Below are 25034 nucleotides of genomic sequence, written 5' to 3'. Positions count from 1 at the left end.
TAAACTTCATATTCTTGTTGCTTCATCTAAAGGACCAAGGATTTTTTGACACATTGAGAAAGCACAATGTGGGCAACCCAATGCTGAGTGTCTTTTAAAAAGTTAATGAAGATATTAAATAACCTTTGTACCCAATCATGGATTCAGCAAATTCGAACAGGCTAGATTTTCAATATATTAGTTCTATTTGTATTTTTTCTATACTGGGAAATTTGAAAATATAGACAAGTGTAAGGAATAAAATAAATATAACTTCTAATGCCTCCATTGGAGAAATAACTACTACTAAAGTATTTGTACATTTCTGTGTAATCACAACCCTGAAATCTTGATTAGAGTTGTGTATAAATAAAAGGACAGAAAGATCTACTTTTCATAGACAAGAAGAAAAAAACTAAGAAATGGTATACACTAAAAATAAACTTTGCCCTAAAATTGAAATGAATAATCGATGCAAGATCATAATTAACTGTGTCGAAATCTGTTTTTTTCCATATTTTTTTTCTGATGGGCTTAGGAGCAATAGAAGTGGGCAGAAAGAAGTGGTATGTCCCTCGCCTTTATAGGTATAATTCAAGTGCAACAGTCAAGTTCTTCAGCTTATTTTTTATTGTCCCTATCAGAGACAAGGTTGGTTCTATTATGATTCTACTGGCACCATATGACAGTCCTCTCTTGTTACATTACTTATAAATTTGGGAATCACGGCTCCTTTGAGATAACCAAGATCATTACGTTAGTTCTTCCCTCCTAGTTAGAGGTCCATGTACTACATGTTTCAATGTAGACTATTGTTCTCTTTGACTTACTTCCTAGCAATGGCTTTACTCCCAGTTGTGCTGTTTCTGGCTGCTGTGCTGCTACCATCTTTCCCCACCGAAGCAAAGGTAAGGTTAAAGTGGAAAAATCTTTCCAGAGCTATGAAGGCAGCTCTGTGGGATGGCAAGGCACTTTGAGAGCGGAAGTAATGAGAGTGTCTAATACATCACAGAGTACTCATTGGTAGCTCAGAGCACTTAACGCAATTATCTAGATGAAAGTTTAAGGATGAGCAGTCCAGTACAGCAGCCACCTGTCACACATGGCTATTGAAGACTTGAAATGTGGCTTTTCCAAAACAAGATGTACTGTAGGTATAAATTACACACCAGATTTCAAAGATTTAGTACAAAAAAAGAAAAATATTGCATTATTTTTATATGGAGTGTATGATGGAATGATATTTTACAAAATTAATGCATTAGGTCCTTAGGGCTGTTGTAAGAAATTAACACAAGTTTGGTGGCTTAGCCCAATAGAAATTTATTCTCTCACAGTTCTGGAGACCAGAAGTCTGAAATCAAGGTATCAGCAGGGCCATGCTCCCTCTGGAGGATCTAGGAGGGAGTCTGTTCCATGTCTCTCTCCCAGCTTCTGGTGGCTTCCACCAATCCTTGGCTTGTGGCTACATCACTGAAATCTCTGCCTCCATCTTCACATCACCTTCTCCTCTTGTGCCTCTTATAAAGACATGTGCCATTGGATTTATTTTTCATTCAGTATTGATCCCTGTCCTTAGGAACGTACAAGTAGGCAGGAGAAATGGACGCACAATGAGATCATGGAGATAAAATGTGGTCAGACCCATGTTCACAGTATTTGCAGAGCTTTGAAGGGGACTCAGTATTGGGGGAGCAGAGAATAACTTATCCCAGGGTGTCAGGGGAAGATCAACCAAGGACCCTGTCTATTCAGACTTACACTTCAAAAGTTTACTCATGCTGGGACTTCCCTCGTGGCACAGTGGTTAAGAATCCACCTGCCAATGCAGGGGACACAGGTTCAAGCCCTAGTCCGGGAAGATCCCACATGCTGCAGAGAAACTAAGCCCACGTGCCACAACTACTGAAGCCTGCATGCCTAGAGCCCGTGCTCGGCAACAAGAGAAGCCACCACAATGAGAAGCCTGCACACTGCAACAAAGACCCAATACAGCCAAAAATTATAAATAAATAAATAATAAATTTATTTTTAAAAAAAATCTTACTCATCCTCATGTAACATCAGCCTTTTGTGTAAATTTAGGCTATCAAATTGCTATACCTTGTGGGAGCAATTCACACACCCTACTCCACCACCAGGTTTAGGACCCATCCCCTCCAACACACACACACACACACACACACACACACACAAAGATACACCAAAAATATCAGCACCTGATTTAATACCTTATCAGTTATATTGCTGTTTCTAAAAGGAACAAAGTCAGCAATAGTCCATTTACTGGATGGCTTTGCTCCCTCCAAATGGCCTTGGAGATTTTTTTAATGGGGTCTTTTGAGTGACCCTATAAAATCTACCTATAACAGGTAGAATCACCCATAGTCAACATCGTTCTCAATGGTGAAAAACTGAAACCATTTCCACTAAGATCAGGAACAAGACAGGTTGCCCTCTCTCATCACTGTTATTCAACATAGTTTTGGAAGTTTTAGCTATAGCAGTCAGAGAAGAAAAAGAAACAAAAGGAATCCAAATCGGAAAATAAGTAAAACTGTCACTGTTTGCAGATGACATGATACTATACATAGAGAATCCTAAAGATGCTACCAGAAAACTACTAGAGCTAATCAATGAATTTGGTAAAGTAGCAGGATACAAAATTAATGCACAGAAATCTCCTGCATTCCTATACACTAATGATGAAAAATCTGAGAGAGAAATTAAGGAAACACTCCCATTTACCATTGCAACAAAAAGAATAAAATATCTAGGAATAAACCTACCTAAGGAGACAAAAGACCTGTATGGAGAAAACTGTAGGACACTGATGAAAGAAATTAGAGATGATACAAACAAATGGAGAGATATACCATGTTCTTAGATTGGAAGAATCAACACTGTGAAAATGACTATACTACGCAAAGCAATCTACAGATTCAATGCAAGCCCTATCAAACTACCAATGGCATTTTTCACAGAACTAGAACAAAAATTGCACAATTTGTATGGAAACACAAAAGACCCCAAATAGCCAAAGCAATCTTGAGAAAGAAAAACAGAGCTGGAGGAATCAAGCCCCCTGACTTCAGACTATACTACAAAGCTACAGTAATCAAGACAGTATGGTACTGGCACAAAAACAGAAATATAGATCAATGGAACAGAATAGAAAGCCCAGAGATAAACCCACACATATATGGTCCCCTTATCTTTGATAAAAGAGGCAAGAATATACAATGCAGAAAAGACAGCCTCTTCAATAAGTGGTGCTGGGAAAACTGGACAGCTACATGTAAAAGAAAGAAATTAGAACACTCCCTAACACCATACACAAAAATAAACTCAAAATGGATTAAAGACCTAAGTGTAAGGCCAGGCACTATAAAACTCTTAGAGGAAAACATAGGCAGAACACTCTGTGACATAAATCACAGCAAGATCCTTTTTGACCCACCTCCTAGAGAAATGGAAATGAAAACAAAAATAAACAAATGGGACCTAATGAAACTTAAAAGCTTTTGCACAGCAAAGGAAACCATAAAAAAGACGAAAAGACAACCCTCAGAATGGGAGAAATATTTGCAAATGAAGCAACTAACAAAGGATTAGTCTCCAAAATTTACAAGAAGCTCATGCAGCTCAATATCAAAAAAACAAACAACCCAATCCAAAAATGGGCAGAAGACCTAAATAGACATTTCTCCAAAGAAGATATACAGATTGCCAACAAACACCTGAAAGGATGCTCAACATCACTAATCATTAGAGAAATGCAAATCAAAACTACAATGAGGTATCACCTCACACCAGTCAGAATGGCCATCATCAAAAAATCTACAAACAATAAATGCTGGAGAGAGTGTGGAGAAAAGGGAACCCTCTTGCACTGTTGGTGGGAATGTAAATTGATACAGCCACTATGCACTGTTGGTGGGAATGTAAATTGATACAGCCACTATGGAGTGGGAATGTAAATTGATACAGCCACTATGGAGAACAGTATGGAGGTTCCTTAAAAAACTAAAAATACAACTACCATATGACCCAGCAATCCCACTCGTGGGCATATACCCTAAGAAAACCATAATTCAAAAAGAGTCATGTACCACAATGTTCATTGCAGCTCTATTTACAATAGCCAGGACATGGAAGCAACCTAAGTGTCCATCAACAGATGAATGGATAAAGAAGATGTGGCACATATATACAATGGAATATTACTCACCCATAAAAGAAACAAAATTCAGTTATTTGTAGTGAGGTTGATGGACCTAGAGTCTGTCATACAGAGTGAAGTGAGTCAGAAAGAGAAAAACAAATACCATATGCTAACACATATATATATGGAATCTAAAAAAAAATGGTTCTGAAGAACCTAGGGGCAGGACAGGAATAAAGTCACAGACATAGAGAATGGACTTGAGGACACAGGGAAAGGGAAGGGTAAGCTGGGACGAAGTGACAGAGTGGCATTGACATATATACACTACCAAATGTGAAATAGATAGCTAGTGGGAAGCAGCTGCATAGCACAGGGAGATCAGCTCGGTGCTTTGTGACCACCTAGAGGGGTGGGATAGGGAGGGTGGGAGGGAGATGCAAGAGGGAGGGGATATGGGGATATATGTATACATATAGCTGATTCACTTTGTTATACAGCAGCAACTAACACAACAATGTAAAGCAATTATATTCCAATAAAGATGTTAAAAAAAGAAAACAGGTAGAATCATTTTACTAGAATACTGAATGCACTTCGACTGAACCTCAACATTCCTTCTCTAAATACATTCTAAATATATTCTTTCTCTAAAAACAGACACCATGTCAGGTCAAAGTTCCCCTTAAAGTCTAGGATGAGTCTTGATGTCCACTCTTACCCCACTGCTGCAGCCTGATTGAATGTGGATGAATCTGTCTTCATGTTCTTATTGTATACCTTTGTACACAATATTATAAAATATTATAAAACATTATCACTTGTATGTCTAGAAAAATCACACTGAGGGTTCCCTTGAAACTAGAAATTGGCATTTGCGGCCTCAGAGGAGTTTTTAATTTGTCATGCCATGAATTCCATTCCCATTCTCAAAACTTCAAACTACTTCTTCCCTATTTGTCATTGCCTTGGTTCAGTTCATTGGCAGTGCTTAACAACTCATAGTGGCTTGAACTGAGCACTTTGTAAAGTCATCTCAGAGCCCTTGAATTAACTTATTCACCCTTAAATGCAATTTTCAAAAATGTTTAAAAAATAACCCTAATTTTATTTCCCTGTAGGATCCAACCTTTACTGCTCTGTTAACCACTCAAACGCAAGTCCAAAGAGAGATTGTAAATAAACACAATGAACTAAGGAAATCAGTCTCTCCACCTGCCAGCAACATGCTAAAGATGGTAAGAAGCAAGAGTATAAATAAAGTGGTGTGAACCAGCAGTGGTAAGAGCAGGCAGCTAACTGGCATCTCTTAAGACTTTTGTGGCTTACAAAGTTCTGTCTCTATTTTTCTGTTTCATTTAGCTCTGTCATGGGCAGGGCAGAAATGAATTTTCCTTTATAATGGTTAAAGAACTTGTCAAGATTACAGGGCTCTTAAGTTGGGAAGGCAGAATTTGGAAGCCCAATCTTCAGACATCAAATGTGAAGGTGTTACATTTTTGGTTCACTATCTTCCCTAGTCGAAAATAAGAAATCTCCTATCCTTCAGGATCAATGTCATTTAGGGTAAATAACAGCCCATTTCCCAGGGAATAGTCCATAAAAGCTAGATATCTCCCATGTGGACACAGCGGGCTACAAATGGAATTGGCTATAAACTAGGTCAGCTTATTACTATTGAAATGTAGTCAGACTATCTCACATGTTAATTAGTATTTAGAGCAGCACCATTATTAAAAATCTTAGGTGTGGCTGCTATGCTATCATAGTCAGATAATATTGTATTAGGTATTTCTCTCGGTAGACATACCTGTGGACTTGTCTTTGTGCGGAAACTGGCACTGGGACAGATAAAGACACACACACACACATACACACAAACAAAAAGTTACTTTCATACCAATGATAATTAGATAATACATCTACAGAAGTTTTAAAGTAATGCAAATCAGCCTACCAATTAGACTTTAAAGCATATACTTCACTGGAGTTGAATCTTTGTGTATTTTGTTTTTCTTGTGACCTTTAGGAATGGAGCAGAGAAGCAGCAGCAAATGCCCAGAAGTGGGCAAACAAGTGCACTTTAGAACACAGTAATCCTGGTGACCGGAAAACCAGTATGTAAATGAGTCAATGTTTGTTGAATAAATGAGCAAATAAAATATTAGATAAATAAAATAGAATAGACCATTCTGGGGCATTGTATTCAGAAGACTTTGTGAATAAATGTTGCTTATATGGCTGTATTTTTAAAATTAAAGTATCTGTATATAGAGAGATACGGTAAGTACTATTTCAACTATAAGTTGATTATTTACATTATACAAATTATTTCTTAAGCAGCATCTCATTTGCTCCTCTTGATCAGCTCATGGTGAACAGGTCATGCATAATCATTTTCCCGATTTTAAAGATTAAAAAATAAGGATGAGGAAGGAATGAATTATGCAAGAACACAACTGGAAGGAGTATCATATACTGGAAAGTTAACCAGGCTTCCTTATTTCTCACCCTTTGCCCTTTTTGTGATATTGTGTAGCTGTATGGTGTTTTGAAATCAGATTATTTTGCATTCACAAAATGTGTTAAAATATGTTGAACTGTTCCTGAATTTTACTCTAAAAATATTTAAGCTTTTTTTAATCAGGATGAATATTTTGGGTGTGTTGATTCATTTTTTAAAGTTTTGATAACAAATTGTCAAGTATTTTGTATAGACTGTGTGCCTATAATGCATAGAGTAATATACTAGACTCAAAAAAACTTTAAGACGTATCTTACCAATGATCATAAAAGCCATGAGAGAAAAAAAACTTGTATTCACAAACCTTACATAAAATGTTTCACATTATCAAGCATGATATACACATAGGTAAGCCCAATTTAAAGGTAGTGAATAACTTACCTGTTATTTCAGTAGAATTATTCTTGTTTATATTGTTGATGCAAACATTATGATGAAATTACAACAGGAGGCGACTGTGTTCAGTAGAACATTGGAACAAATGGTCTTAAAGATCCAAGTCTACTGTTAGTTTCTTAGTTTCTGTCTTTCTCTATTAAAGGAGATATCCAAAAATATTTTATACTCTCTTTAAGCAGCACATAAACATTATATTTCAAGTCACCAAAATGCAAATATTAAGAGAGGGCTGAAAAGGGTAGAGAAAAGTTTCTGGACTGCAAGTCACTTCTTTCTTCTTTAAATTAATTTTACTGTGGTAAGAACACCTATCTTTTTTTTTTTTTTTTTTTTAGTTTTTAAAAAATTTTATGCTGCTAAGAACACTTAACATGAAATCTACCCTCTCAAGAAATGTTTAAGTGTATGATACAATATTGTTGATTGTAGGTGCCATGCTGTCCATCAGATATCTAGAAATTATCTTGCTTACCAGAAAGTTTATGCCCATTGATTAGTAACTCCCCATTCCTCCTTCCCCCCAGCCCAGCAACCACCATTCCACTCTTTGATTCTATGAATCTGACTATTTGAGATACTTCATATTGATAGAATCAGGCACTAGTTTTCTTTCTGTGACTAGCTTATTTCACTTAGCAAAATATCCTCAAGGTTCATTCATGTTGCTGCATGTTGCAGAATTTCCTTCTTTTCTAAGGATGAATGATATTCCATTGTGTGTATATACCACATTTTGTTTATCCATTCATCTGCTGATGGACATTTAGGCCATTTCCACATCTTGGCTATCGTGAATAGTGCTGCAGTGAACATGAGAATGCAAATATCTCTTCAAGATCCTGATTTCAATTCTTTTGGATAAATACTCAGAAGTGGGATTGCTGGATCATTTGGTAGCTCTACTTTTAATTTTTTGAGGAACCTCCCTACTGTTGCCTACAACAGCTACACCATGTTTTATTCTCACCAACAGCATACAAGAATTCCAATTTCTCCACGTCCTCACCATCACTTGCTCTCTTTTGTTTTTTGATAACAGACATCCTGACAGGTGTAAGGTTATATCTCATTGTGGTTTTGATCTGCATTTTTCTGATGATTAGTGACATTGAGCATCTTTTCATATACCTGTTGGTCATTTGTACGTCTTTTTTGGAGAAATGCTGTTCAAGTCCATTTTGCTCAAGAAAGATTCTTAGTCATTTCCTCAGGCAGCCCCCAGAAAAGATGGATCTCTGACAGTCCATCCAACTCTCTCCCTCCCCAGGGAGAGGCTAAGAGCTGGAGTATTTTGTTTGTTCACTCTGTGCTGAACCAGGAAGGGAGGCTATGGCAACTGCCAGCCCAAGTATCTGTCTCTGTTCTCACTAGCCGCAGGCAGCGAGTTTATGCTAGGTCTTGATAGTATTCCAAAACAGGCAAGTCAGGAGCCAGTCCTTCAGGCAGCCTCTGGAAAATGTGTGGCATCAGATGACCAAACCAGCTTCTTCCCTCCCCAGGGAGAAGCAGGCAGCTGCGGTTTTTGTCGGCTTGCTCTGTGCTGAGCTGGGGAGAAGGGCTATGGCATCTACCAATCCAAACTGCCATCTCTGTTCTCCCCCAGGGAACAAGATTGTGCTCCAGGACTGGCAAGAAAGATGCCAGTTCTTTGGGTAGCCCCAGAGAAACTGGAGCACTGGACACATTGATCAACTCTGCCTCCCAGGGAAGAAAGGAAAAAATGAAAGGATTTTTTCATTTGCTTGCTCTGTGCTGAGCCAGAGGGAGGAGTTATGGTGTCTACCAGCCCAACCACCATCTCCATTCTTAGCCGACTGTCTGACCTCCAAGACTAGCAAGACAGAAGCCAGCCTTCTGGGGCGTCCCCTTGGAAACGTTGGGTTGCTGGACACATGAGCCAACTCTTGCCCTCCCCTGGGAGAAGCTGGGAGTTAGAGGGTCTCTTCCTGATTGTATAACACTCTGCTGAGGGTAGGGATTCTCGCAAGAGGGTTTTCCAATCTTCTAGAGGCTTCAGTGAGTCTGGTTTCATATCCCTCAGGGTAAGGAAGCCTTTAGTTTTGTTTTTGGATTTCTGACAAGGGCAATTTGTTCATGAATTGTTGCTGAATCAGTGTGTGTATTGGGGAAAGAAGAGTCCAGGGCTTCCTACCTCACCATTCTGCTGATGTCACCCTCTGCAAGGTCCTTCCTGCCTAACTCTCTGAGGGGAATTTGGCCTTGTGACATTATGATTCTCGGATTAAGGAAAGATCTACAAGTTTTGAACACCTTCCTGATGTCAGTTGCCTCTTGATTGGGACTCTTAAAGACTGCCCATAAACCTTTTTTTTTCAGAGTTTATGCAGATTCATAATCATAAATATTTATTCTGGGTCCTATATGTGAAAAATCTCTGCTGAGGGTGGGTAAGAGGAGAGAAAAAATAAAATTTGGTTGTTGCCTTTCATAAGCTTACAATACAAAGCTGAGAGCACACACATTATACCTGTAAAGAATTTAGCATGAAAAAGAATGCATCTTTGACAATCCAGAAGGAGAAGGATTTTGTTTGGTTTGGTTTGGTTTTAATTTTTATTGAAATATAGTTAATTTACAATGTTGTGTTAGTTTCAGGTGTACAGCAAAGTGATTCAAATATACATATATATATATTTTTTTACATTCACTTCCATTATAGGTTATTACAAGATATTGAGTATAGTTCCCTGTGCTATACAGTAGGTCCTTGTTAGAATAAAGTCTTCTCAACCTATTCAAAGTTTGCATATTGTGGCCAGCCTCAGTGGGCTAGGTAGATCTGTCTTCTATTCAGCTTTACAGTTGAAAAGGAATGGAAGCATCTTTTTCATGTATTAACAGTTAGCAAATACAGGCACTGAGTTTGAAGGGCAACATCCTTGTGTTCATATAGTTGACTTCTCTTGCCACGGCATGCTTTTTTGTTTTCTTCATGAGTGATCTGTTCACACTTAGGTACAGATTGTGGTGAGAATCTCTACATGTCAAGTAACCCTACTGCCTGGTCAGATGTAATCCAAAACTGGTTTGAAGAGCACCACAATTTTGTCTATGGTGAAGGACCGAAGAGCTCCAGTGCAATTGTTGGACATTATACCCAGGTAACCAGAACAAATGAAAAATTTCCGCCACAAATGCTCTAACAGAGAAAGTTTCTCCTAATGATGACCAACTCCAATGTTCAATCTGGGGGAAGGGCTTGAGTATAATAGAGTCCTGGCATTTGGCTGGTATTTCATCTAGAACTGTCATTTTTTTTCCCATGGGCTGCAAAATTCTTGGCAAGGAAGTACACTCTGTACTTTTCCAACATTATAAATGGATAAAGTAGTGAATGTACATGAAATTTAATATTTTTAAAGTCTGTGACTTTGTTTCAGTAATTTAAATATTTCCATAAGGTGTACGGCTCCAAACTATAAGAGTCACTTTTTTTTCAAATATTTGGCTGCGTTGGGTCTTCATTGGTGCGCGCAGGCTTTCTCTAGTTGCCGTGAGCGGGGGCTACTCTTCGTTGTGGTGCGTGGGCTTCTCATTGCAGTGGATTCTCTTGTTGTGGATCACAGGCTCTAGGCACGCGGGCTTCAGTAGTTGTAGCATGCGGGCTCAGTAGTTGTGGCACGTGGGCTTAGTTGCCCCGAGGCATGTGGGATCTTCCCGGACCAGGGATGGAACCCGTGTCCCCTGCATTGGCTGACGGATTCCTAACCACTGCACCACCAAGAGGTCCCAAGAATCACTTTTTTGTTTTACATTTGCTATTATTTGTTTTCTCAGTATTTTCCCCTCTTCTTTAATGTACTCTCATGTATTCCCTTATGCATTTGTAGCTTGTTTGGTACTCATCTTTCCGTGTTGGATGTGGAATTGCCTACTGTCTCAATCAGAAGAGTCTAAAATACTTCTATATTTGCCAATACTGTCCTGCGTAAGTATATACTTTAAAGTCTAATGCCAATAATTCCATCAGCAATTTAATATTTTAAAATACTCTTACATTTAACCAACCAAAATAAAAAAGCATATTTTAATAAAGAGAAAGGATAAACCTTTGGAAATACCGCTTAAGGTAAGATACATTCAACTTATCAGAGAAGAGACCAAGTTCTCATTTCCAAGAGTAAAAGCTGAAACTCTCTTTCCTCAATTATGAAGTCATGTCTTTTCTCTCAATTGCCTTTCCCCAGGGCTCAAGGTTATTCTCTGGGCACGTGTAGTATGCATTTCTCTAGATTTGATGTCATCAGTTCTCACTAATTTCACACCCTAGGTGGGTGGAAGCCTGATGATTAAGCAAGAGGCAGTAGTGGAGTGAAAAATAAGGGATAGTAAATTGTGATTTCAGCCCTTTCTGCTGAAACGTTCCTATTCTTACTTATCTTGAAAACCACATATGTTATTATCATTAGAAATGATTCATTCTTCTGGGTCTCAAAGGTTTTTCAAGAGATCTTTAATATATTTCAGAGTCCAGAAAAAGGAAACATCTTAAGCTTTTGTTTCTCAGAAGTTTTCACAAAAAACTCCATAATGAACAATTCCTTACAGTCTTTATTTATAACAGGAAACATGCTCTTTCATTAAGCAAAATGTTTGAAGTTCTCCACAACAAATCCTATGGATAAACTGAAGACCTAACCTCAACATATCTGCTAGTCTTAATTTCTTTTAAAATTTGAAGTTCTTGACCACTACAGGCAGGGAGGCCCCAAACCAAGCCTCATACAGGATTTATTTGATACTATAGATGACCCAGGGGTATGGGTCTCCAGTTTGAGAAATATGACCTCCAAAGTCATTTTCCTGAAAACAGCTATTAGAGTTTAGTAGAAAGAATAGATAGGTCATTTGGGGAAGGACAACACGGGCCTAGGAAGACCCTGAGCTCACCTCCTCCCATGCACACACTGAATCTACACCTACACATATAAAGAAATTGCTCCTGAAGACCTGAAGGCTGATTTAGCAGCTTCTGTAGATAGAAGGACCACATAGAAATTAGTAGGAAAGATGGAGACACTGTATCCATGGGAACCCCACCCCCATTTCAGTGATCTGAAATAGGAGGGGTATAGCTGAGGGGCTTGAGAAAAGAGTCACCTGCCCTGGGACACAGCAAAAAAAAACCCAGCAATTTAAAAAGCGCTCAGACTATACAGAAGGAAAATCCATCTACTATCCTGAGAGCTTCTTCCAAATGAACAGGGAACTGCTGGAGCCCTCTCCAGAGTCGGAGACACCAGTGAGCACCATTGTTTGGTCCCCCTGGGACTCCCCCAGTCCACACCTTCCCCAGCTGCAGCCCTAGCCATCCCACCAAGGCAGCCTTAAGCACAGTGCTCCCCAGGGACTTCCTCTAGCCTGGCCCATTCCAGTTCAAGCTGGTCTGCTAAAGCCACCAGTCACAAGCAGTCACAGGGGATGCTCTTACACAAGGCCACTCCTTCAAGACCAAGAGCAGTAGCTGTTTAGCCTAAATCATAGAAAAAAACCCAAAATTTAGCAACTATACTCCAATAAAAAATTTTTTTTAATAATAATGAAAACAAAATTCAAACAAAATGAGGAGACAGGAATATGTTCCAAATGAAAGAACAGAATATAACCCCAGGAAAAAACTCTAATGAAATGGAGATAAGTAATTTACCTGATAGGGTTCAAAGAAATGGTTATAGGATGTTCACTGAACTAGGGAGAATAATGGAAAAACACAATAAGAATTTCAGCAAAGACTTAGAAAATAAAAGAACCAATCAGAAATGAAGAATATAGGAACTGAAATAAAAAATACACTAGAGAGAATCAATAGCATATTATATGATACAGAAGAACAGATAAGCGATCTGGAAGATAGAATAGTGAAAAATCACCCAATCAGAAGAGCAAAAAGAAGAAAGAATTTTTTTTTAAATGAGGAGAGTTTAAGGTACCTCTGGGACAACAGCAAGCTACCAACATCTAGGGGTCCCAGAAAGATAAGAAAGAGAGAAAGGAACAGAAAACATTTAAAAAAAATAATGCCTGAAATCTTCCCTAGCCTGAAAAAGGAAACAGACATCCAGGTACAGGAAGCTAAGAGAGTCCCAAACAAGATGAACCTAGAGTTACACCAAGACATAATTAAAATGGCAAAAGTTAAAGCAGAAATTTCTAAGGCAACAAGAGAAAAACAACTAATCACACAAAAGAGAAACCCCATAAGACTATCAGCTGATTTCCAGGAGAAACTTTATAGGCTGGAAGGGAGTGGTAGGATATATTTAAAGTTCTGAAAAAACAAAAACAAAAAAAGCTTACAACCTAGAATATTCTGTTCAGCAAGGTTATCATTCAGAATTGAAGGATAGATAAAGAGTTTCCCAGACAAGCAAAACTGAAGAAGTTCATCATCACTAAACTGGCCTTACAAGAAATGTTATAGGGTCTTCTTTAAGCAGAAAAGAAAAGGCCACAACTAGAAACAGAAAATACATATGAAAGAAAAAATCTCACTGATAAAGGCAAATATATAGTAATGGCAGTGGATTAGCCACTTAAAAAGCTAGTATGAAGTTTAAAAGACAAAAGTGCTACTATCAATTGTAACTGCAACAAGTAGCGAAGGGCTACACAAGGTAAAAAGATGTAAAATATGACACAAAAATCATAAAACAGTTGGGGGTAGTAAAAATTTAGTGCTTTTAGAAAGCCTTCGAACTTAAGTGACTATCAGCTTAAAACAGACAGCTATAGATACAGGCTGATATATATGAACCTCACGTTAAGTACAAAACAAAAACCTACAATGGAAACACAAAAAATAATGAAAAAGAAGTCCAAAGATAACACTAAAGGAATCCATCAAACCACATGTGATGTACAGATGGTAACTGGAATTATTGTGGTGATTTCATAATGTATAAAAATATCAAACCACTATGTTGTACACGTGAAACTAATAGAATATTGTGTGTCAAGTATAACTTAATAAAAAAATTGATAGATCCTTGGAGAATGCATCCAAACTCACTGCCTGGCTGTGAGAGGGGAGGCATCGGGAACCAGGTATCTGAAGTGAGAGCTGAAGTGAATAATGAGGAAAGCGGGAGTGAGAGAACCTCCAGAACACTTTTGTGTCTATGTCACAATTTTTCCAAGGGCTACCACATGGACAGCCATGTTCTGTGCAGGAAGACAGATTCAAATACATCACTTTGGGCCCTTGGCTCCCTTGACACTACTGAGATTTGCATTCCCATGTGTTTTCCGATGAATTAGATAAATTTAACAGCCAATAGGATAATCATCATCAATGAGTTACAAGTTAGTCACTGTAATTGACTACACCCAGGCTACTGGCATTTATCAAAACTTTTTAATCTAACGTTCCTTTTTCGGTAAACATAAAAATCTCTCACGCACTACCTCTGGAAACTCACAAACCTTCCCCAGCTCTCCCTGACCCACAAACACACACACCACAAACTACTTAAATAGTACAATGCCATCTCGAAATTAAAAATATATATATTGGAGCTTTACTGCCCCCAGTTCATATTAGAGGAATTAGGGTATTTATCCTTTTTCAAATATAAAATTATATTGCAATATTGAGTATTCTTTTTCATACTGCAACCTCCTGGCCCCAGGATCTTTCCCTGTCTCTCAAAGGGATATATTTATCCCTAGCTAGCTCTTTGCGGGGCACGGCCTTACCAATCTGACCAAGTCTACTGGGAGATGAAAAGTGTATTGCTGCAAAAAAGTTATCTGAATGCTTTAGACTAGTTATGCCAATGTAGCTGCCCAGCCTGAAGAATTAGAGTCAAGGAGATGGGTTGATGTGTGTGAAGTATTTTCTTAATTTGGATGTTATGTAAATTACATGTTGGGAATTGTAATTTTTCAGTTTGGTTTTGTTGGTTTTTTTTTTTTTTTTTGGCCCGGCGGTGCAGCTTGTGGGATCTTAGTTCCCCGACCGGGGTCGAACCTGGGACCACAGCAGTGAAAGTGCAGAATCCTAGCCATTGGACCGCCAGGGAATTCCCCTCAGTTTTGTCAACAGAACTAAAAACATTACTTATATACTTATATATATTTAGTGATGATGTTGCCCTTGGCAACTAAACAGTAAAGTGAAAAATATTTGACAGTGTGTATTTTACATTACAGTGGTAATAATGTGCGTGAAAAGAATACCCCTTACCAACAAGGAACACCTTGTGCCAGTTGCCCTGGTAACTGTGACAGTGGACTATGCAGTAAGTTTAAAGTGATTAACTTGCTATTATAATCAAGAATTGATGTTTAATTTTCTTTTTATGGATAAAGAAATCTCCCAAAGTAACCAATTTAAATAACATCTTTATGCCAAGACAAAAAGATTACCCAACAGAGTGTGTTTAAGTAAACATTTTACACGTTTCAATAACCTACATATTCTCTGTAATGAAAAGAATACAGGCATACCTCAGAGACGTTGTTCCAGATCACTGCAAGAAAGAAAATAGGGCTATTAAGCGAGTCACACAAATTTTTTGGTTTCCCAGTGCACATAAAAGCTATGTTTACACTATACTGTAGTCTATGAAGTGTGCAATAGTATTATGTCTAAAAAAAACCAATGTACATTAAATTAAAAATAATGCTTTTGGAAAAAGTGCACCAATAAGCTTGCTCAATGCAGGGTTGCCACAAACCTTCAATTGTAAAAAACACAATATCTGCAAAGTACCATAAAGTGAAATGCAATACAATGAGGTATGCCTATATTACCATATATAAGATAATGAAACATCTAGCATCCATTTGTCTCTGTGACCTCACAGAGCTTATTAATAACTATACATTCATGCTTCTGATAAATAATTTCATCAGCGTTAGTATCATTACACCAAAAGTAGTATTTTGAAAGAATAAAAATGTATAAATCTAAGGATGTGAGACCACATTGTGTCTCAGTCTGTACAGGCAAACTGAATGTTTCTTTTGTGCAAATGAGTTCCTCATGCTGATTACTGCATTTTTTTCTATAGTATAATTGGAAGCATGGTGATTAACATAATAAATGATCATTTGCCCTATAAATTAATCATGGTTTTGTGCACATTTTTAATGACAAAATCCAACCTGTATATGATATGGGTTCATAGAATCCATAAAGATATTGTTGCAAAAGGAGGGAATAAAATAAATGTCATATGTGTCATTTCTAAAGTTGTCACGATCTGAAGTAAAAATAGCTGTTGGTTTTTAATAGTTGGGATACTTTTATTAAAATTATTATGAACAATAGAGTTGACTCATTCCCTGAGATTTTTACCTTTCAAATGCATTCACCTTTAGTCAACATTCTTTCTTACTGAATTATAGAACTATAATTCAGACTATTGATGATGTCAAAACTATAAATTAACTAAAGGAAAAAAATCAGCTAAAAAAACATGGAATATTTCTACCTCTGCTGAATGCTATATTAGCTAAGGAGCTTGGAATTTATCCTATTAGCAATAAACACTCAACTGAAAGGTTTTCAGCAAAAGAGTGACAAGGTCAGAATCATGTTTGATAAAGAGCTTTCTAGCAATGGTATGTAGAAACTATTGGATGGAAGTCAGCAAGAAAACTATTGAAAAACATGGGTTAAAAAGAAATTGAATGTCTTAACCTCATTACTGGGAAAATGAATGAAGAACAATGGACAGGGCTGAGAGACAAGAAGTAAAATAGCCAGTGTTTGTTACCAGTGCTGGTTGGTGCTGGTCAGAAGTAGAAAAGAAGGAGTTCAGATTGATTCAGTTCCTGGCCTGAATGACTGAGTAGTCAGGGAGCCATTCCCCTGGGATTGTGGGAGGAGAATAGTCACCTTGGATCCATTGTGGGTAGGAGGATGAGTTTAGTTTGAGATTTGTTGGGTTTGGGGTCCCTGGAGAACATCCAAAAAAGAAACATTAGAAAGAAAGAAGGCATATTATCATTGTTTTACATCTCTATCTTCCCACTGGAATTACTTTCTCCTGAAAGAAAGCATTGGTGTCTGAGGTAGTGTGTCCAATAGGATGAAATGACAAGGATGTTCTCTATCAGCATGTATCTTACAAGTAGCCACTAGTCACACGTGGCCATTGAACACTGTGGCTGGTAAGATTAAGGAACTAAATTTTTAATTTCGCCTAATTTAAAATAATTTAAGTTTAAATAGCTCTATGTGTCTAGTAACTCCTTCCATATTAGATTCTGTAGGTATTTTCATTTTACTCTCTTTGCTAAGGGAGAAAAATAGGTCAATTCATTTTAGAAACATGTCACCAAGTTCAAAATAAAAAGTGATGGATTAATCAGTGAGCTCAACTAAGGCACCTCATATGTTCCTCAAGAAGTGAAAGGCCCCTTGTGGTGTAAGTGACGCTGACTTGTTTGTCCAATCTTACCCACTCATACACTTTGAATATGTGGATTGTTTTTTCGCTACTGAGAAAAATGATAATGAGGTAACATCTGTTTTTGTTACAGCCAATTCTTGAGAGTATGAAGATCTCCTTAGTAACTGTGATTCCTTGAAGAAAACAGCTGGCTGTGAACAGGAATTGCTCAAGGAAAAGTGCAAGGCAAAAAAAAAAAAAAAAAAAAAGTGCAAGGCTACTTGCCTATGTGAAGGCAAAATTTACTGAAATGCCCAATTTTCATTGTGCAGGACTAAGTGGAGAAAATCTGCATCATTTAGTTGACACATACCAAGAGGGAAATTGTAGGCATGTTAGTTACAAATTTGATTCCAAACAGTAACGAACCTTTTTCTCCAGGATGTTTACAGAGATGTCTTTCATACAACGATTTACAAAAGTAAGCTAGTTTATGACAACAACTTTGGACTGATACAAATTTGTCACCTTACATTTAATTAACTGAATAAAGTTGAGAATTTTTAAAGTTGTACAACCACAGGACTTAGTCACTAGAACTTTGGATTAAAATAAAGAATTACATGTTTCCTGAAACAACATGCCAAAAAAAAAAAAAAAGACTGTAACATTGTCATTCCTACTCCAAGACTTTTTACATGTTTAAAGAATGAATTCAAAGATTGACATCTACCTTTGTCTTATGACATCCTCTTTAAATAAAAGCAAACAGCTTTTAAAATAAAGAATTTATCTAAGCAAACACATGGATGTGATTCTTGAGTCATATTTTATGATATTAATATATAACCCCAGCTAGACTAGCCCAATATATGATTAGACAGAGCAAAATTTCCGAAAACATTTGCCTATAAAATTAAATTTTGGGAATTCCCTGGCAATCCATTGGTTAGGACTCTGCACTGCCACTGCAGGGGGCCAGGGTTCGATCCCTGGTCAGGGAACTAAGATCCTACAAACTGTGTGGTACGGCCAAAAAAAAAAAAAATTTAAAAATTTAAAAATTAAATTTTAACAATAACAAAAAGGAATCAGTTGTATTCTCATTTTGCTTTTTGCTTTTTGACATTTTGCTCCCTTCCGCACTGGTTTGATATCCTACCTTTTGTATAAAAAGAATAGTAAATACAGAAATACACATGCAATTTCACATTTATGCAAAATGTACATGAAACATGGGAAATATATACCAGAAACTAATGAGATTGGTTATATAGAGTGGGTGGGTGAGAACGGGTTGGGCAGGATGGAGGGTGTCAGAAGGCTAGGAGAAAATGGGTGGGGTGTGACACTTCTCTATTTACTTTTATATAGTTTTAGCTTGTGAATTTTGTTTCACATACTCTTTAAAATAAAATATCATCAACAAGGGTGGGGAGAAAAATCCAAAATGAAATAAAAACAAGAATAAAATAAACTGTATTGCACATAGATCAAATAATCACCATAAAGGGTGGGAAAAAAGAATCAATTCAACTGTTTGAATGTCATATTTGGACTGTATGTCTTCTATATTTATATAAACAAATGTTCAACTCTAGTCAATAAGATTTTGTTTTGTTTGTTTTTAACATAGACACATGGATTAGTAATTCTGAAACTACTATGTATCCTACAAACACACAAATAAATATAAATAATGGAGCCAGGATTCTCACTGTTGGAGAAAGGCTTTACATACATGGAAAGAAGGAATACAGGATTAAACCCTGTGTTGTTGCATTGGAATTGGAGGTATTAGTGTGAATTTGTAGTTTTTCACATATACATAGAGGTGTTAGAGAAATAGTGAACAGAACAGAAGGAATTCCTGCCCTCCTGCATGGATAATTTTTGAAACTGGAGGATAAGAACATAAGGTTTCCCAGAGTCACTAGGGACACAAACCATTCTTTGGGATGATAAAAATGATTCGTAAAATGTAACAACAAAATGTAGTCTTAACCACTTTTAAATGAAACACATAGTGGCTTTGAGTTAAAGAAAGTTCCAGGGACTTCCCTGGTGGCGCAGTGGTTAAGAATCCGCCTGCCTATGCAGGGGACATGGGTAAGCCCAGGCGCTACAACTACCGAGCCTGCGAACCAGAACTACTGAGCCCACGTGCCACAACTACTGAAGCCCGCGCACCTAGAGCCCGTGCTCCGCAACAAGAGAAGCCACCGCAATGAGAAGCCCACGCACCGCACCGAAGAGCAGCCCCCGCTCGCCGCAACTAGAGAAAGCCCGTGTGCAGCAATGGAGACCCAATGCAGCCAAAATATAAAATACATAAATAAATAAATTTAAATCGATGTGATGCTAATTAGAAATTTTAAAAAAAAAGTTCCAGAAAAAAACGGTTTCACGTTGGCCCCATGAGGTATTAATCCTTATCCCGGCAAGGTTGGCAGCCAGCAACAAAGACGGTAGTAGCTGGCGAGCAGTCACTTCAGTGGCGTCCAGAAGACAAACTCATCTTTGAGATCTGGAGCTATTGGAAACATGTTCACTGAGAGTCCCCAAGCATCAGAATCCTTAGAGTCCCAGATCTGTGAAAGAAGGTGGGGTAGAAGAGTAGACAAAGAGCAGATGCTATGGGGGAGGTAACAGGATCTGTTAGCACACGTGAGAAAATCCCTGGGGGCACCCAGTAGCAGTTGGGTGAAAAGTGTAGGGTTTATGGCTCTTTCAATAGCAGGCAGAAGGGAAAGCTCTCTTCCCTGTCACATACATGCACACACATACATGAAAACAACTGATGGAAACTGTCTTAAAACCAAACCCCCTAGTACTGGGAAATACGATTATAAAATGTACTCTGGATCTATGTATAGAGTATTTAAATGTCATCAGGTACTGATTTCGCCATTTCACATTGAGATCATGTTTCTCTTTTGTAAGTGAAATAACGCATGTAAGATATTTAGGAGTAAGAGAGACTAATGGTGCTCAGTAAATTCTAATTTACTTCTCTGTTTCACCTTAGTGCTACCAAAGTTAATTAGAAAACATTCTACATTCCAGGTGATATGCTGATTTTTTTACGTTCATTTTTTGCACTTTATCCTCGCAATAGTCCTTTTGTCTGCGTTTTGCAGGTGAGTGAACAGGGACAGTAGGGTGAAGTATTTTGTTCTGATAGGGACTGCCACCCAACATCAGAGCACAGACTCAACCCTCACGCTTTTAGGGAATACACAATGCTGTTACCTGATCTAGACTGAAATTAATTGACAGTTTGGATGAAAAATGCATTCAGACGGAGGATTTAATGGGAAATGAAATAAAGTTTTATACAAAGTTCTTAGGTTCTTTGTTCTATATTCATGGAGATGTGTTTACTTTGGACAATGTGACATTTAAGACTTGTATTAATAGTTCAATGGTAGTCAGGCATGGAATACCTCCTTAGAATTTTATAAAATTACATCATGACTCAAGCCTATTGACTTCCATTTCTATTATCTTAAAAACCTGTTCTATAGTTATAAAAAAGGTGACAAGAAATAAATTAAAACTTGAAGAGAACTAATTAGGCTGGGTGAGAGCATGAAGGAGACTTCTGGAATTAGTATAGCTGGTTTCATAGCTATACACATATGTAAAAATTAAAGTGGCTATATACCCTTAAGATTTTGTGCATTTATTGTATATTAGTTATGCTTCAATTTTTTAAAAAAAGATGCAGGGAGGGAGGGAGGGAGGGAGGAAGGAAGGAAGGAAAAAAAAGGAAAAGGCAAAAAAAATAAAAGAAAATAGGTTACTATGATATGGCAAAGAGCACAGGTTTGGGAAGAAAATCTGGTTTTTGTTTGGTGCATATTATGAGTGGAGGTATGGAGTGGCAGTTGAATATATGAGTCTAGGATTCAGTCTAGAATGGAAATAAAAATTTGGAAATCATCTCTGTATAGTTGATACCTACAGTCATGATATTAGATTAGATTCCTAGGAAGTGATTGAAGGAATGTGCTAAATCCCAGAATATGCTGAAGCTTGGAAAATAAGATATAAAGGTTCACCAAAAGTGTCAAAACAGGAGAAGAAGTGGAAAGGACTGAAGAGTATAATGTAAATGAATGTCAGAGAGAGATTACTGTGTAACTCCTATCATTTTTTTCAATCAAAGAAATGAATCTTTAAATTCTCTATGCCTGTGCAATTACCTGAAGGAGGAAAGGAATAATTCAATCTCTAAGGAGACAAAAATGGATCATCCAGATGCTTGGGGAATACTGAAAACCTTTTGAAAATGATCATGAAATTACTGTCAGTTGATAGCTATCAGTTAATCTTGAAAAATGATGAGGAAGGAGAGCCATATAAGGTGACTGACATGACAAATGGAAGGAACCAGAAAATCTGGAAAGCTTGATATTAACCTGTGGGAAATTCCTATGATTTAAAATATTTTTCTTATCTTCTTATATTTAAAATATTTGACTTATCAACCCAATCAGGTTATACAAGCTCCTTGGAGTTATGGACGACTTTTCTCTTATGTCCCCTAAACACTCAGCACCCTGTAGAACAATATTTAATGTTCAGGGGATGTTTGTTGTGTTGAGTTGTTTCTAAACTCCTTTTCTATTTCTTATGTTATTATTTTTATTTTTAAATTCCAGATGGATTTTTTGGTATATTCAACCCTGCAAATATGAAGAACCAGAGCTTAAAAGGACCTTCAGAGGTTCTATGGCCTACTCTCTTTTTAGAGATGAGAACACTGAAACCCTGAAAGAGGTTACAGAAGTAATTAGTGCAAGTTACAAGTCTAACATTGATTCTAAACCCAGGTCCCCTGAGTCCAATTTCAGTAAGTGTTTCACTAAAACTACACTTATTCTTAAATATCATCATTGCTTACCTCTCTACCATAATCATATTTGCCTTCATTACCTATTTCCTTATTCAGTATCAATCCCTCAAAAGATTATCTGCTTTGATTTTTTGGCATTTCCCCAAGTATATCTTTATTCATTGTTAAATTTGGTCTATGTTTAACTAGAACTCTGTTCAGTAACCCACACCCAGTACTCTGCTCAACATTAGCTACCGAGTAGCAATTTAATAAATGGATACATGAACAAATAAGTAAATGAATGAAAAAATAACTCATTAATTGCTACAGGAATGTATTTTGTGAGACTGACACAGATTTTTTCAGAATCCAAAGGGTTCTTTACCAGAAGGATGTGTTGCCAAAGAATTCCTTAATGTACTTCTTGCTAAAATTGTACGTGAAAGAACACTACCTGCTCTCTAATTTAACAAAAAAAAAGAGAATAGTGTCGGCTCCACCTTTTTGGTAAACATGGACCATCACTACTGTTTCTGTGGGGAAGAGGAAATAAGAGCCAGCTTCCCTTTGAAACATAGTAAATACAAGGAAGAATCATACATAAAGGAATACTGAAAGTTTAGTTGATTCCCAAGTCCTCTCTCTCTCCTTAATACGATGTTTATTGTTTTAAAATGTTAAGTTGATATATTGGTTGTTTGGTGCCGATAAAATTGAAAGAGAAAGTAACAGTGTCTAAAAATGTAGCATAAAGGAACATACCACAATATATTTATTTGATGGAACAAGAACATTGAAGTTAAAAGGCAACTCTGAGCATTGATATACATCATTATATTTATAATTGAATATCCAACTGAATATCCAACACCATTATGCATATCTCTGGTTAAAAAAAAAAAAAAGGATAGTCTTTCATTCAAAAATATATTAAATATATATTGAGGATCTACTATGTCCCATATGTACTGATTAGTTGCATTGGGAAAGCCTGACTTTATGGAAGGTATGGATCTCCTCAACATCTTAAAACAATGTGGGCAGGTTTTATAATGTTTTCTAAATATAAAGAACTCCAGGACAGGAGGTCATCATTATTATCAGGGATGCACATTTGATTCAGCTTTTTTATTGGCAACTAGGAGTTGTGAGTTAGGATGCTGACTTGCCAAGTTTTAGGTCGAACTAGAGCTGGAGAGGATAACAAACTCAAAGGCAACATGAAAGTCATCTGTGGGGTGAAGTCAAACCAATGTACAAAAAGAAAGGAAGGAAAGAAGGAAGAAAGGAAGGAAGAAGGAACATTAATTGCATAACTCAATAATAAAAAAAATAATATGAGAAAAGACAAGGGATACCTAAAAAAATTATGTGACCATCAGAGGGATAATTTCTGCAACTTGCCAAGTCTTACTGCAAAACAACATAAATAAGAAAAACCAATAGAAAGATAGGCAGAAGTCCTTATCAGATGATAAAAAAATAAATACAATCACCAATAACATATGTAAGGAGGCCTGGCTTTATATATAGATATAGAGAAAGAAAACTTAACATTTTTCATGTATCACATTGATGAGAATTTAAAGTTTAATAGTACCCAGGGTAAGGGAAGAAAGCAATCACTTTCTTATGGGAGTACACATTAATGCAAATTTGAGAATAATTTGACGATTTTTTAAATGCACATATTCTTTGATCAGCAACTTCACTTCTGGGAAATTCTTCAATAACTATATTTACTTTATGTGTGTGAAAATGTCCAAACAAAATGATTTGATTGCAGTATTGCGTGGAATCGTAAAAAATTTTAAAAAGGCTGAAAACAGCCTACCTGCTTAAATCTACATCAGGAAGGAACTGAGTAAAGACCTTATGGGATGTCTACAGGAGGAGTCAACACATTTTTTTTTAATTTTATTGAAGTCTAGCTGATTTACAATGTTGTGTCAATTTCTGCTGTACAGCAAAGTGACTCAGTTATACATATATATATACTTTTTTCATATTCTTTACCATTTTGGTTTATCACAGGATATTGAATATAGTTCCCTGCGCTATAAGGTAGAATCTTGTTGTTTGTCCATTCTCTATATAATAGTTTGCATCTGCTAATCCCAAGCTCCCAATCCTCCCCTCCCCCACCTCCCCCTTGGCAACCACAAGGCTGTTCTCTGTTTGACGAACTCTTTTTGTAAAGGTCAAGATAGTAAAATTTTTAGGATTTGTGAGCCACATAAGATCTCTGTCACATAGTCTTCATTTTTTTTCTTTAATATAGTATTGGCACAGACTTCTGATCTAGAGAATGGGATACCATGGCCAATAAAAATCATTCATGTACAAAGAAGGAAAAGTCATGTGAAATATTGTTTGGCAAAACCAAAAAGAACAAAACGTGTTTTCTTTATCTAAAGACCTTCTTTCTTATAATACTGGAAAAAATGGTATCCATCAGGCATATGTACATATATTTACCTTTTTCCCTCCTGTTCAAATGGGAAAACTGTCCTTGCTCCATCCAAAGCCAACCATGGCACCCATGCTCTGGAGCCCAATTTCTTTTGCTCACACGAAAAGCTTTTTTTTTTTTTTTTTTTCTTCACAGGAAAATTTCACATTGTTGTCTTTGTTAATTCCTTCATTTAGACTTTCCCATTTTTCTCCTCAACCCACTCCATTCCAGCTTTCATCTCCTCTAGGCCTCTAAAATCATTCTCATTAGGGTAAGTAATACCTGAAAGACTTAGTAAAAGAGCGCCA

The 25034-nt window shown here is 37.0% G+C and overlaps 1 protein-coding gene across 1 annotated transcript; it reads left to right on the top strand.

The window, feature by feature from the left end:
- The first annotated feature begins 818 nt into the window (after positions 1 to 818).
- Positions 819 to 17590, top strand: CRISP2 (cysteine rich secretory protein 2). The gene is made up of 7 exons (XM_068558094.1): positions 819 to 887; positions 5266 to 5382; positions 6174 to 6261; positions 10044 to 10189; positions 10919 to 11016; positions 15240 to 15328; positions 17580 to 17590. The coding sequence occupies exons 1-7, from the start codon at positions 819 to 821 to the stop codon at positions 17588 to 17590; spliced, it is 618 nt and encodes a 205-aa protein (XP_068414195.1).
- The last annotated feature ends 7444 nt before the right edge of the window (positions 17591 to 25034 follow it).

The sequence above is a fragment of the Eschrichtius robustus genome, chromosome 12 (genome assembly GCF_028021215.1).
Source record: "Eschrichtius robustus isolate mEscRob2 chromosome 12, mEscRob2.pri, whole genome shotgun sequence".
NCBI classification, from domain to species: domain Eukaryota; kingdom Metazoa; phylum Chordata; class Mammalia; order Artiodactyla; family Eschrichtiidae; genus Eschrichtius; species Eschrichtius robustus.
The sequence above is the reverse complement of the archived record's forward strand: the minus strand, read 5'-3'. Positions and strand labels throughout refer to the sequence as shown.